At 44.1% G+C, this 15652-nt stretch overlaps 1 protein-coding gene across 1 annotated transcript in view; it reads right to left on the bottom strand.

The window, feature by feature from the left end:
- The window catches only part of Sgpp2 (sphingosine-1-phosphate phosphatase 2), a 105439-nt gene that overhangs the window by 49477 nt on the left and 40310 nt on the right, over positions 1-15652 (bottom strand). The window contains exon 2 of the mRNA XM_021638590.2: positions 7628-7786. Within this exon, the coding sequence (XP_021494265.1) occupies positions 7628-7786 (159 nt within the window). The remainder of the gene's footprint in view (positions 1-7627; positions 7787-15652) is intronic.

The following is a 15652-nucleotide window of genomic DNA, read 5'->3' as shown; positions in this document are numbered from 1 at the left end:
AAGACCCATAGAGAACTCAGTACCTCTGGCCCTGCGTACAGTTATGAAGGACAGCAGAGCAAAAAGATTTGGCTAGCGTCTGGGAGCATATACACCTGAAGGTACCCTGTGGGAGGGTGCCCTTACTAAAGTGGGTGTGCTCTGCCATCTCCCAAGGCACAGAAGGCCTCTGGGGAAGCCCCATTCTGCACAGCAAAAGGAGAATGGAAATCAGAGAGAGCAGCCATTTGGTTCACAGGGCTGGGCTGGCTTGGCTTCCAGAAAACTCCAGAGGCCAATAGGAAGTAGAACCTCTCAGCTACGAGTGGAAGCTTGCCCCTCATCTCATGCTACAGTAACACCAATGCGGTACTGAAGCACTCTCATCTCTCATTGTGGCTAGACAGACAGGCTAGGAATTCAGGAAGATAAAGGTACCCAGAGGCTAGATGCTTGGCAGTTGGCCTACCTTTGGGAGAAAATGCCCAGTCCCCCACAGATCAAAGCCCCACCTCCTTAAAAGGACAAAGGGCCTGCTCTTTGCCTCTGGCAGTCTTTTCCGCTTGGTTGCTTTGCAAATTAGAAGAAGGAGATGGAAGCTGGACCTAAGATTAGCAGGCAGCCTTCCCTCTACCGGCCTCCAGCTCAGAAACCACAGTACCTAAGCTCTTCACCTTCAGTATCCTGCAGAAACCAGGATGCTCCAGCCTTCCAATGGGGGGGGGTGTTTAAAAATATCTGGGACATGCAGTCAGCAGGTGGGGGTAAGGATGAGGTATCACAGGAAACCACAGCTGAAAGAACTGAAAGGAGCATTGTCCTGTGGCTGCAAAACACACAAGATGCCTGTGATGCTGCCCGGAACCTCTCTAACCAAAATAGTAAAGAGATTTTTGAGTGACTGAAGTAGCCATCTGAAGTGAAAGACTGAGATAGATAGAAACTAAGGCGGTGGATCTGGGAGCTGAAACCTGCTTATACTACCTACATACCTAGATAAGACCTATACACTACCTATGGTTAGTGGCTTCGTCTCCTTGGGCAGGGCCATCTCTTCATGTGTCAGTTTTCTTTGTAAAATGGGGCTCTGGGTGTATACAGTACTTGGCATAGAGTGGGTGCTCTAACATATCCACTCAAAAATATAGCTTTATAAAGAAAATGTTGAAAATGTAAAACTGGGTTTTATTTATTTATTTATTTGCTCCTTTTATTTTGTTTTGTAGGGACATGTCTCAAGTAGCTGGCTGGCTTTAAACTCTGATTCTCCTGCCTCTACTTTCCAGTGCTAGGATTACAGGATTGCAACACCAAGCCCAGCTAAGCTTCTCATTTGTTTGGTTTTTGTTTGCCCTAAGAGAGGGTTGATAACATTTTTTTTTTTTTACCTCAAAATAAAAACAACTTTCCCTTGCCCATTGACTAAGTTTCTTCTTTTTGTTTTACAAATAAGTGGGATAGATTCTGGGGGAAAGCCAGTCCTGACTGGTACCTTTCTAAAGATGCTGAAGGATGTATGAGCCTGTAAGTGATGGGGATGAAGGCAGATGGAGCCATGATCAAAGAACAGCAGATTCCTAACTTGCTGCCATGTCAGCATATGCTTTAGTTTGGGCTCTGAATAAATATGACTTGGCAACAGCTATTTATTTTATAGTCTTTTTTTTTTTTTTTTTTTTTTTTTGAGACAGAGTCTTTCTTACTCTATAATCCAGACTGGCCCCAAACTCATGACAATCCTCTTGCCGTGGCCTCCCGAGTGCTAGGATTACAGAGGTGAACCATCACGTTCTTTGTTTTTCTTGATGGAGCATCAGTAAACAAAATGAAGAGTGAAACAAAAGGAAGAGCTGGAAGACCCTGCTTCAGAATGTTGCCAAGCCCAATACAGATCTAACCTAACTCCATCCTTAAAGACAGTCTCCCTCCAGGACTCCATGTTTCAACCAATTTTATACTTACCTGAGCTTCAAGGCAATTGCCCACCCACAGGTAAGTTCAGTGAAACATCAGAAGTCATGAGCGAGTTGGGCAAGGATCTCTGTCATCCCAGTCTTAGGAGACATAGGATAATAGTTACGGGGTGAGAGTGAGGAAGGAGAAGGTGGGCACGTTTTCATTTCATTGTCATCGTTCAGTTGTTCTTTAACTCTCATATTCATATTCTCCCTTCCTCTCTCCCACCTCCGCTACCCCATTCCCTTTCACCCCTTTCTTTCCCCTATCTCTCTCCAGAGCCACATTCAGTCTTCCTGTTTCATTCTCTGAGCACCTGGACAGCAGGTTTATACTATTGTGTTGGTTACTCTGTGTCAACCGGACACAGCTGGAGTTGTCTGGAAAGGGGGAACCTCCACTGGGAAAATAGCACCATCCGTGTCTATGGGAGCATTTTCTTGATTAGTGATTGATGTGGGAGGCTCCAGCCCACGGGGGGCAGTGCCACCTCTGGGCAGGTACTGTGTGCTGTATGAAAGCAGGCTGACCGAGCCATGAGGAGCAAGCCAGTAATCACTGTTCCTCCGTGGCCTCTACATCAGTTCCTCCTCCAGGTTCCAGCATTGAGTTCCTGCCCTAGCTTCTCTTGACACAGCCTGTAACCTATAAACCAAATAAACCCTTTCCTGTCGTTTTTGGTCATGGTCTTTTTCACAGCAATGGAAATCAAAGTAGGACAACCATCATGCCTGGCTTCTAGTCAGCATGTTCATTTATTTTTTATCATTTGCGGATGCCAGATTTTATGTAGATGAATAAACTAACACACACACACACACACACATACTATGCTGCACACACACACACACACACACACACACATCATGACAATAGAAGTGAAACCCTTTAAGGGAATTAAAGGGACTAATGGCAGAAGGAAAGAACGGGGAGGGCAGGGCACATGGGGGAAGCATGATCAAAGTACATTATGTACTTATATGAAAATGTCTCTGTGAAACCCAACACTATGTACAATAAATATATGCCAATAACAAAAGGGAATGGGAGGAATCACTTTCAGATAATGTGATAATTACAGAGAGGCAGATGTATTTATCTACCACATGAGTCAGTTTGAAGGCTTTTTGTTTTCCATGGTTAACCTACACTAAACCCAATACTTTTCTCTATTATGTGTCAAGACCAAACCAATATACTGAGTCAAACGAGCCCATCAAGACATTTACTTAATATTTAACTAAGGCTAAATTACACATTCTACTTCAGAGGGACAGGGCAGAATCCTGGACGCCTGGTTCTATTGCATTCCGTGCAAGTTATAGGGGGTTTCAATCTAGCCATTGTTGGCTCTGCTTAAAGACTCATTAATCTCAAGTGAGAAGCAATTTAACAAGCCCGGCAATCTTTTGAAGTGACTGGTGGGAGCAGTTTAAACAGAGGATTAGGAGATAATCACATTTCGAGTCATCTTTTGGCTCTATAAAGTTGACCCCAGGCCAGGGGGTGTGAGGAGAAGGCTCTCCTCCACACCTCGCTAAGCAGGTGACAAACTCCTTTGTGAGACAAGCAGGTGGCAGTCGAAAAGGCTGATCTCTTTAGATATGTTATCAACCCCGTAGTGATGTGTCGGGCTGCTTTGTAAAAAGGCTCCCTACAGCAGTAAGACCCTCACAGGCATGACACAGACATGAGCCAGGAGCTGCTCTGCGCTACTGGCATCAGCTAGCTGGGTGGGTAACCAAACAGGAAAAGGAAAGCCATAATTTAACCCGAGCGCTCCATCTTAAAGTTCATTTGTTGAGAAAGTACATGGTCCCAAGGGCTCACCAGAAGGAACATTGTGCTTTTCTGGTTTTCCTTATCACCAAGCTGTGGCATCTACAAGAGAAAAAATGAAGTGCACACTTGCCAATTCACTGGCTTTGCTGAAACTGCCCCTTCTATTGTATCGTGTACAAGCAGCAGGCAAACTATCAATCATTTAATGTGAGATTTGCCTGGCATTCATTTCAAGAGAACTGTTTGGTATCGAGGGGATTCACAACGCAAGACAGAAATCAGTGGGGACAGCATAGCACTTCACAAAAGTGTCACTTCTTCAATGAAGTGAAGTGACACTTCCGCCCAGCTTTTGCTCTTTTAATTCTTCTTCCTGTGCACCACAGAGGTGCCTCTTTTAAGTGTCACATACATAGCACAAATGTGATCATGTGACAAGCTTCCAGTTGTGTCCTTTCAGCTTAAATCAGTGGGGACTGCAGGCTAGAATCACTAAGTGCCTTCAACAGGGTTTCGATTCTGGATTTCATCACACTGATCTCTTTTGTTCCAGAGCCTGGCCCATGGCACTGGTACCCCAGTCAGTCATTTCTCCCAACCCCTACCCACAGTTGTTTGTACCAAGATCAGCCGGTCTAAAGGACTGGCCAGAGATAGACAGATTTGTGTGACTGACCTGAACTATACAATGAGCTGCATCTGATTGTCTTGAAAAGTGGAATTAAGACAGAAACATTGCCAGGTGAAAGCAGGAGGGGAGAGGAGACAGTCAGAGCTGTGTTGAACCTGATAACCAAACCATTCCCTACCCTCAGTCCTTTGAGGCTGTGGTTCCTGGACTCCCTGCAAGCTGAGAACACATCCCGATGCCTCTGAGTGAATTTGAGCAGGCCTGTGTTGCTGGAAACCAGAACACACTGCCTGTGTTACATCAGCCAGGTGCTCTTTTCAGGACTGTGAGCCTCTGTCCCAACTGCCAAGCAGTGATGGAGGTGGGAGCAGACCTTCTTCTCCCCTCACAGAGACATGCCTTGCTTCTGTTCCAGGAGATAGTCAAAACCCACGAGAAGAAGTTGGGCCTGCTTGGAAACTGCCAGAATCAGCAAAGGGCTTGCAACATAATCAGAAAAAAACTGAAATGGCTTAACTATAATAACACGTACCTTAAAATAATACATATATATTAAAGAAGTGGGAATACAGTTTTTATAATAAATGTTTAAAATTATACTATAGAGGGATGGGGGTGGGCAGGCAAGGAAAACCACAGGCAGATTGTAGCTGAGCCAGAAGTTATAGAGCAAGTACCAGGTTTCCCAAAAGCTGGTCCCTGATGAGCAAGCTATTTTAGGAACAGAAAAACTGCAGGCCAAAGCATTAAGTGCCAAAAGATAGACATCTCAAACCCAAAAGGGTGAAAAGGAGCCAAGAGATCACAGAGGGTAAAACACTGGGGAGGGGGTGTCTTACCTAAAGGGAAAGGGGCCAGCAAGATGGCTCAGCAAGGAAAGGTACCTGGCAAAAATGGCTGATGCATTGTGCTCAATCACCTGAACCCCCATGGTGGAAGAAGAGAATCTCTGACCTCTACACACATGCTATAGAACCTCCAACATGTACAGATGAGAACAAAAAATACATACATAACATTTAAAGTAGGTGAATATAACAAAGGGAACAACCAGAAAAAAGGCATGCACATGTCTTTTCACTTAATGCTAGGGTTCAAACCCAGGGTCTTGTCAGACAAGCACTCGTACCACTGAGCAGCCAGTTGTGGGGACACACACCTTTAATTTTGGCACTAGTAAGGCAGAAGGAAGCAGACCTCTCTGAGTTCGGGGCCAACCTGATCTACACAGCAAGTTCCAGGCCAGCCAAGACTACATGCTGAGACCTTGTCTCAAAAACAGACAAACAGAAACTTTCATCCTTGTAACCCTGACGTACGTCTTTAAACCCCAGTAAAGAATAGCAGGGACCAGCTTTTGGAAAACGTGGTACTTGCTGTTTGACTTCTGGTTCAGCTATAATTTGTCTTTGTGATTTTCCTTGCCCAACCCACTCCCAGTAGTCAAATTTTAAGAATTTATTATAAAAAAAATATATTCCCACTTCTCTAACATATATGCATTAGGTGATAACATATATGTATCACACTCTTTAATCAGTGTGTTCTGTTAAGGCTAGCCTGAGCTCTAGTCTTTTGTTATAAATATAATCCACCAATTTTGATTCTTGTCGATGTACCCATCTTTTCCTTGTATATCTTACCAACAAATGCCTTTGCGGGGGGGTGGGGAGGATTCATTGCATCAAAATGTGAGGCAAGAGCTAAGACAATCCCACTGCAGATGTCGGCTCATCTTTCCTCCCAAGCAGAGCTGCCTCTCCCTTCAGAGATGCTAATCAGACGACCAGTCATGAACTCTCTTGTCCCTGCATCTAAGATGCTTTGGAGCCCAAAGAGTTTAAAAATACTTACATGGAATAGAAAAGGAAGACAATGATTTGACTGATACTTTTCAGCTCATGTAATAAAGTGCTGGTCTAAATTTTCTGGGATAAAATACCATTTTGTCAAGAAAGGTAAAAAAAAAAATGTCTAATTCAAATTGGGAATGTAGCTCATTTAATATGGTGCTTGCTTAGTGGGCACGAGGCCCTGAGTCCAACCGGCAGTATTGTGTGAATTAAACCACGACTGGAGGTACATTCCTATAATCCCAGCACTTGGGAGGTGGACAGGAAGGTCAGAAGTTCAAGGTCGGCGTTGAGAACATAGTGAGTTTGAGGCAAGCCTAGGATACATGGCATCCTGTCTGAAGAAAAATATGTAAGGTACTGACGATCACAGGGAAAGGTATGTACATGCACTTAGGCATGTACCCGCCACACATGCTTACGTGCACATGTGCAAGAAGTCGCACACACACACACTGAGAAAAGTAGAGAATGTTCAGGGAGGACAACCTCTATCTTCCACACACGTGCGCCCACTCACTTGTGAGCATGTGTGGACCCATACACACCACACACACACACACACACACACACACACACACACACACACACACACACTCGCGTGTCCATGCGAAAGAAAACAGAACCCAAAACAACAACAACAACAAAATAACACCCAGAACTTTCTCCCAGGCAAGGATAAGAGATAGAGTACTGAGGAGAAGGCAGGAAGAGGCTCTTACTATACATGTGGACTTGTCACGGCTGTCTCCGTTACTCCCTAGAGCAGTGCTTCTCGACCTTCCAAACACTGTGTGTGACCCTTTAATACAGTTCCTCACGTGTGGTGACCCCCAACCACAACATTATTTTCACTGCTACTTCGTAACTGTAATTTGACTACGGCAATAAATCATAATGTAAACACGTTATGCAGGATAGCAGACATCTGATCCCTGTGAAAGGGTGGTTTGACCCTCCAAGGAGTCATGACCCATAGCTTGAGAACTGCTGGCCTATATAGCTAAGGCGCTCTGCCTCAGGTGTCTCGGTCTCTGGAATGTATGAAGAGGTATTCCTCTCCCACTGCTTGGAATTTCTGGTCTACAGCTTACAGTTAGATCTTGATCATATTTTACTAAAACAGTCTCTTGGAAGGTTTTATGCCACACCCCACAGGATTCCTACAAAGCTCCTTTGTTCCCCGCTCACCTCTCTCCTAGTCTTGTTTACTTACAGGAGGGGGAAAAAAATCAAAGTACATGAAGTCACGAGTTGGTCTGTTTTTTTCCAAACACAATGCACTTATATTTTAATGCTTTATCTAAATCCAGCAAATTCTCCTGTAAGTGATCTGAAGAAAGACCACCTGTGTGCAGGACACTTGAATACCAAGGCAGGTAGTCACCTTCTGAGTGATAAATCGTAATAATGACAAAATACTTACAACCCATATCATGACCAATCTCCTGGACAAGTAAGGATCGATATTCCAGTGGGTGAAGGGGAGAAAGGTGATGTAGAACACTTCCTGTCCCAAAGCGGCTGAGAACCGGAACAGGTAGTAGTAGAAATAATTCTTCACAACATGCTTCTCTACATAATCCTGAAAGACAAAGGCCAGAAGTTCGTGAGTTCATTCAGTTCAACGTGTCTGGAAAAAAACTCACCTAAATCTCACCACTAGGGCGCTGCCTCCACCTGTCTCATTTAGACCAGCTTGTTTCATTGCTGATACAGCCAGGCCCAGCCTGTCTACAGAAGCAGAGGAGACACTAGGGTGTGTTTGTCTGTTGCTGCTGTTGTCAGATTAAATATGCCACGCCGAAGGCAGAAGTACCAGGAGAAGATCCTCTCTCTTCCTTTTCTCTTGCAGTATGTTGGTCTCCTCGGGAACCAACAGAGAGAGAAGAACAAACGAGGGCTAGAAGTAGAGGTGGTGAGCACAGGGCAGTGAGAAGAGGCGGACAACCAGAAAGGCATCCTCACCCCAGATCGCTGCTTCCCTGTTCCTGGTTTGCCCCATGTAAGGGACCTGATCACCCAGGTGCTGGGTCAGCATTTCAGGGCCCTGGTTTAGGAGACAAAGATTAGTGTGCCCCGTTAGGGAAAAGAGTGGGAGTGCTGAACACGGACCTGCAGGGTATTAGATATTTGACCCCTGTGAAAGGGTTGTGGCCCCCTCCCTCTGTTCATTTTAAGAACAGCTCTTAAAATGTTTCTCTACTTGTCCCTGAGTGTGACTTCTCTTTGTCCTTGGCATGTGACTTCTGTACTGTGATTTTTTTTTTTCATTCCCTTTCCAGTTAGGACTTTCTCTGTCATTAAAACAAAAGCCAAATGCCTTTTAGTTGCGTATCATCTGTCACACAGCCAAATACGAATGTCTGGTAAACAAGAGTGATAAAATGGAAATTACCCCCACAGGCATTACTCCAGACTGCAAAATGTCATCGATTTTTCTCATTAGTGTATCTTATGGATTGCTTGTGTTTTCCTAGGGCGTTTTGGTTTTTTGTGATCTTGGTTTTCTTATCACATCTTTCCTGTTTGACTACGAGTGCTCCGAATGCGCATTCTCCCACATCAGGGGTCCCATCATGGCACCACAGGGGAGCTGCTGGTGTTTGCTGGGAGTCCATCTTCTGCAAGGCTACTGTCAGTGAGTGGGTGATAAGAGAGAGGAACCAGGGTGGCTGGCTGAGTGAGACAGTCAGTGCTCACAACTTATATAGCTTCTTGACTCAGCTCTGTTCAGAATATCTGAGCAGCGTTTTGTTTTCTAAACACAAACCCAGGAGTCCTAAACGCCAAGGATATTCACCCAGGTCAGTGTGGCTGAATTTTAAGAAGGGCTGATCCAGACGGCAGAGAGGCCGATGCCCAGCAGACCTGGCAGCCAGCCCAGGCGTCCAGAGGAGGAACACAAGAAATGGCTTTTAGTCAAAACAAAGTGTGACCTTGGGGAGGTCCATTTGTCTTTCTGACCCAGGCTGCCCTTGATTGTAAAGGACAAAGTAGATCGGTTCTGTTGGTTTATTCTTTTAAGCATCTACCTCTGAGCTGTGTCCTTCACCATAACTCTCCAGACCAAGCAGTGCTGATTTCAAACTGGCAATCCTTCTGCCTCACCTGACCTGAGGACTTAGGAGGTGAGTGCCACTCCAACTAGCCTCAGTTGCTTTTTGTTGTATGGAAACACTGCACTGAATATGATGTTGCCCCATAACTGTTACATAATAAAACTGAATGTCTACCCTAATAGGTTGAAAGTGAGGAAGGGCCTGGGGAACCCATCCTGTGTCACATTTCTCTTACTCCTCTAAAGGCCTCAGCAGCACCTATCCGGGCGGTTTGGCAATCAGTTTGAGAATCACTGAGTTTACTCTCTTCCTGCCTCAGATATTGGCTTCCTGTAATTAACCTTTGGCCCAAAGCAGATGAGATATAGGTGTTCCAACTTGACTTTGAGGTCTCTAAGCCATCTGATGACCTCTGGAAGACTCTTGAGGCAAGGCCGTGTTACTTGTCTATTCTTTTTTTTTTCTTTTCTTTTTCACATTAGAGCTATAAATATGAGTCTTCTGCCAAAGGTCAAGTTCAAGACAATATACTATTACAACAGGGCTGGAAGAAGTCCATACTGAGGGGACAGCCTCCAAGTCTAAGCAGGCCACTTTTATCAGGGACCATAACAAGGACCTCATTCTCAGAGGTTGAGGGACATGAAACCCATTACACACTTCTTTTTAAATGACTTTAAGACCCAAAGGCATTTTACAGAACACGCCAATGGCGCTCTGTCCTTCACAATGGTTTGTCAAAGGGGGAATATTGTTATTTAATGTTCTTAATTGGGCTTTGCTTGCTATTCTAGAACCAGGTAACACTTCATTCCACAACAAAGAAGGAATGTTCCATAAGCCCAGCAGAACATTCTACAGCAGCGATTCTCCACCTTCCTACATGCTGTGACCCTTTAATACAGTTCCAAACCTGGTAGTCACCCCCCAACCATAGAACTATTTTCATTGCTACTTCATAGTTGTAATCTTGCTGCTTTTATGAATCATAATATAAATATCTGTGTTTTTCAATTGTTTTGGGCAACTTTTGGGGAAGGATCATTTGATCTCCCAAAGGAGTTGTGGCCCACAGGTTGCGAACGGCTGTTCTATAGACAGATGGTGACATGAAGAATGCAGAAACCAAAACCAAACATAGATCTGTCACTTTCCTTGTCAAAAAGGCACTGACAAGCAGACAGAACAAAGGGAAAACAGCTACTTCTCCCTACTGTGTGTGTGTTTGTGTGTGTGTGTGTGTGTGTGTCTGTAGAGGAAACCTGGTGGTCCCTGCAGTTGACACCAACCTGATTGAGAAATTTGACTCTTCTTTCTCTAATTGCGATTCGTAGGATGCCAAATAAATAAATGGTTGATCTGTGAGGGATGAGGTAAGGGTACAGAGCCAGTTGGTTAGGACCCCAGGCCAAAGGGATAAGATGCTGTGATTAATAGTAACAGAACAAGCCTCAAGCAGATGTTGGGAAATTTAAAGGAGGAAATTTCTCAGTGAAAGCTAGGTGTTGCCATGATGATGATGGTGATGATGAAATAGTGGTAGTGATGGTGAGAGGATGGTGATGATGATGACCCAGAAAGTGATGATGATGGCTGTAGTAAAAGCAGTGAGACCTTGTGCAAAGTGCTTTTCAATTCTAATGGACAACCAAATCACAATTTGTTAAAAGGCAAATCAACCTGAGGTAGGACTGAGCAGTTTAACCTGCTCCCGAGGATGATGATGGTAGGCATGGGTCACACCCTGAGTAATAACGATAAAGTGTAAAGCGTTTCAAAACACAAAAATAAGACTCAGGTTTAATCCTCAGCCATGGAGGATGCAACAAGTGGAGACAAGAGCACAAGGCACTGTAACTAAAGCAACAGATTAAAATGTTGGGCAAAACAAAGCCTCCGGGGAAGCCTGACATACACTAAGTGCAAGAATGGAGCCCAGAAAAGCACCTTCCCCATATAAGGTCACAAAGGAAGAGCTTATGATGAAATACACACTCCAATGAAATAGCAGTCTGAGCAGAGGACTGACTCATTAGACAATAAAGTAAGCTGGCTTGGGGCTCTTGGTCTTGATTTGGGAGAAGTTTACAACATTTCTGCACAAAAAAAAAACCCCAAAATTAGTAAAGGGGGGGCATTGGTTTGAAAACTAGTCCTGCCCTTTCAGACCAGCATAAAACAGAAAAGAAGCCTCATTTGTTGCCCTAGCAAGGACATTTGTGCCACCTGGCCTAGAAGAGAAGCCTCTCATGTGGGAGGGACATCTGTCCTTAGGATCTCTATGGCACTGTTTACTTTTTATACTTAATTAAAAAAGAAATCATACTTTTCTCAAGGTGAAATAAAATCTTAGAGAAGAGTGTAACATTAAGATCAACACTGGGGATTCTAGATTTTGTCTTTTTTAACCCAAGATGGCTGGGTTGCAAATCTCCTACCATTTCTAGCTATGTCTCCAGTAACAGATAATATGCCTTATCCTAGCTGGGCCTCCCACTCATCAGTTCACTCATCAGTAGTTGTTCCATTGCTCCAAGTTCACCCAACGTCATTGTCAAGGTAGGTAACTCTTGCAGTGCTTAGGGTTTTGTGAGGAGACAGATGTCAGCATATGAGATACAGCTAATAGTCCTGGACCAGGAAGTTACTGGAAAAATGCCTTTCTGTGAGGAGCAGTGCTTGCCAAAGACAAGGCAACAAGGGTGAAATGTCTCTTGTTAATTTTGCTGATTCATGCTCTGTCTTCAGCCAGAATCTCTACTCAAAGCAAAGGCATGGGGAAGCTCAAATGTGCCTCACAGAGTCTTGGTCCTCTTACCTCTTTTCTAAGAGGCTGGATTTCATAATGTGTTCTTACATCACACAGAGAGGGAGTAATGGTGAAACAAACCCTCACCCCCAGCTATTATAAGGTACCAACTTAGCATGTAAATATGTCAGGTATAAATTATTAGTGCCCAAGATAATTTTTTTAAGCAAGCAATAATGTCTATAGGCTATCTACTTATTGCAACTGCTTTAGTGGTGGGAGGCAGACAAGAAGTATAGAGAACTATTAATTTGGAACGTGGCTGTTCTGGCAAATGATTACATCCAAAGACCTTCTAGGTCTGTGTGATTCAGCTGGAAGACAAACATGCCTTTAAACCATGAGACAGAGGCGAGCAGATCTGACTTCAAGGCCAGCCTGGTATAGAGTAAGTTTCAAGTAAAGAAAAGCTTGTATCCAGGTGTGGTGGTACACGCCTTTAATCCCAGGCAATGAAGGTAAAGTTAGTTTGCTGAAGGAAGCACCCATGTTTGAAAGTGATGTGTAACTGAGTGGCAGATTTAATGAAGAATCAGAGAAAGATTTGACAGAATAGGAAAGGGATTCAGAGAGATATAAGGGGCCATGCAGAGAGAGAGAGAAGGCAGTTTCTCTGGGACAGTGATAGAGAGGAGGGTTGCAGAGAGGGAACTCAGGTGAAGACCAAATGAGCCAAAGAATGAGGACCCAAGAGATTAGATTAGATTGTTGGAATTGGTTTGAAGCTAAACAGAGCAATTCTGAACCAAGAGAGGAGGCAGGCTGAATAAGTCGGTTGAGAGAGAAGTTTGAGCCAAAATATCTGAGTTAAACTGGCCAGCTTGTGCTCAGAAAGAATCAGAAATGGTTAGCTTATTCAGAGGCTGAAAACGTTCTAGGTCTAGGTTAGACTTAATGGAGTCTAGAGTTTTTAGGACTTGGCTTAGGTTAGCAGGAGGCAGTAAGCCTCAGAGACAACTGAAACAGAGTAATAAAAGTTCTTTTTACAAAGAAGCGAATCTGTTTCCTTTAGCCGTTAAGTCCTAGCATAACATCAAGGCCTGCAGTGTTCTATAGGATGACTGACACCCACGTACCAAGGGATGGTCTTCAAGCAGTAGCCTGGCTAGTGGAACTCTGGATGTGGGGCAGGTGCTGGCTCTGCTGGGAGCTACAGGCCAGAGACAGACATTTACTAAAAGTCCCCCTAAGCAAACAATGGTTCTGTGTGCTAGGCGATGAGTATGAATGACAGGGATGGAGTTAAACGCAGAGGCTGTGTCTAGCAGAAGACTAGACACGTGAGGAACGAAAGCACGGACAGTGGAGCATTTGCTATGGTTGTTTCCAGACAGAGGTCCAGGCTATCGTGGAATTCACTATATAGCCCAGGCTAGCCTCAAACTCCTTGACCTCCTAATAGGTTATAGGTGTGTGTAACCCCATCCTGGTTGTTGGAACCTTTTTAAAGAGGCTAAGTAAGAGGCTAACTACATTTGGATGACCCATTTTTATATTTTCCTCTTATTTCTTAAATTTAATCAGGGATGACTTGGGGCAAAGTGGTCGACAGCATAGCGCCCTTAGAGTGAGCCTGATCTCAAGCTCAAGGATCAAAAAGGTAAATAGATAAAAAATAAATGTGATGGGAAAATATCATTAACAATGACGAACTCAAAAGCCGTGAAGGTGTCATATTGATTTTGCCCTGAGGCACGCATGTCTTAGTCTGACACAAATCTATCAGCTAATATGCTTCCATTACATTTAAGTGTTTTGTTTTGTTTTGTTTTTTTAACTTAGGAAATCAAGACCTTCTAGCCTATAAGGAAAATAGAATGGTGGTTACCAAGAAAGATGGCAAAGAAGAAAAAGGAAGGGGCAAAGCGGAAGGAAAGAGAGGATGCAGAGGTTTCGTCTTTCTTCTATTAATCCAGCTTGGATTACAGGTTGGGTGATCTAACTGCTGTCTTCTCTGAACTTGGGTGATTAAAATTTCAGGACGGCAGGACTCAAAAGTCAATAAAAAATGGAAGGATGACTTCTTCGAACAAAAGCTGGAAAGGAAACTGCACACTAATCATTTTCTTCTGCTTTGTTGGCCTCTCTCAAGATCCTTCTGTCTAGGTCCAAGACTACCAGGGAGGGTGAAGGAGTCTGGGCATTGTGTGGCTTTTAAAAATAGTTACATCCTTTACACAACTCAACTGTGTTTTTCCTGGCTGATCCTTCAGATCTCAGCTCATCCTCCGAATATCTCATGTCATCTCTGTCTTGAGTTACTGTGTTGTGTAGAGGGATTTTAATCCATCAACATGGCTGCTCTGGCTGGAACACAGACTGAATCCTTTAATCCCAAACAATGAAGGTAAGGTTAGTTGGTAGAAGGAAGCAGCGAGGTTAGAGTTAGTTCGTGAGCTCAGGGCAGGTCAGCAGAGGCAGTTGAAGCCAGAGAGCAGCACAGAGAGAGGAAAAGAGGAGGCAGTTTTACCAGGAGAATTTTGCAGAGACAGGTTGAAGAGAGAACAAGCTAGACAGGTGAAGATAGAAGGAGCCAGAGAATGAGAAGAAGGTGAAAGATCAGAACAGACTGCAAATTTAGTAGAAGGCCAAGCAGAGAATTCAGAGGCTGAGAGAAACCAAACTGAATCAGTCAGGTTGGAGAGGAGTTTGAGCCGGAAAAGCTTAGTGACCCAGCCAGCCAGTGTTGAGAAAAACCTAGAAAGGGTGAGTGTATTCAGCAGAAAGTCTCAGAGGCTGAAAACATTCTATGCCTCAATTAGATTGTACAGAGGCTAAAAGCTTCCAGGACTAGGCCTAGGTTAGCAGATGAAGGCAGTAAGCCTCCAAGAGGACAATTAAATAAGGCGAATTAAAGTTACTGTAACAGTGTTGGGCATCTTGAGGAGAAGGGTGAGCCTGGGCTACCAACTGGGGAAAATCTCAATAGCAAGACACAATGATCTATGTCTTCCATGACCTTGGGTCAGAGTCTAGGAATGGGCCTTGCAATTGGACACAATTTTGCTTCCTTATGACTTTTAAACCCCCAGGGGGCCTAAAACCCAGAGCTTTGGGTTTGCTTAAGAACAGAATGTAGGGGTGGGTAAGGAGAGAGGAACATCAGCATTTGCAGTGGACAATGATGTGCAGGCTTTTCAGCAGACAGAGAGAGACCTGAATCTCTGCAAGAGCATTCGCTCTACAGACCAGAAGAGCAATGGGGGGGGGGGGGGAGGAGAGAGCTGACACAGAGAACAGAAATAACCATTTCTAAAAGGAGAGCAAGCCAGCTGTCCTTCAGACTTCCAAAACGTCTGAGGACTATTTTTCAAAACATTCTGGATCCGCTAAAACCCAAAACACTTGTGCCAAACATTTTTTTCCATTTAATTTTTAAGCTCATGTGTGTTGGGCAGGGGGGAGGGGGAGAAAGAACTTTTGCCGCAGATGTTTCTGATTTGTTTATATTAACTTATCAAAATGACATTTGGAGGATCGAGGTGATGTTCAAGAAGGAGTCATATAAACTTGGGTTCATTAGTTCTAATCTGGAAAATTTCACTACCCACAACACAATTAAACACACACACACACACAC

The sequence above is a fragment of the Meriones unguiculatus genome, chromosome 15, assembly GCF_030254825.1.
Source record: "Meriones unguiculatus strain TT.TT164.6M chromosome 15, Bangor_MerUng_6.1, whole genome shotgun sequence".
NCBI classification, from domain to species: Eukaryota; Metazoa; Chordata; class Mammalia; order Rodentia; family Muridae; genus Meriones; species Meriones unguiculatus.
This window is presented reverse-complemented; position numbering and strand designations above follow the sequence as displayed.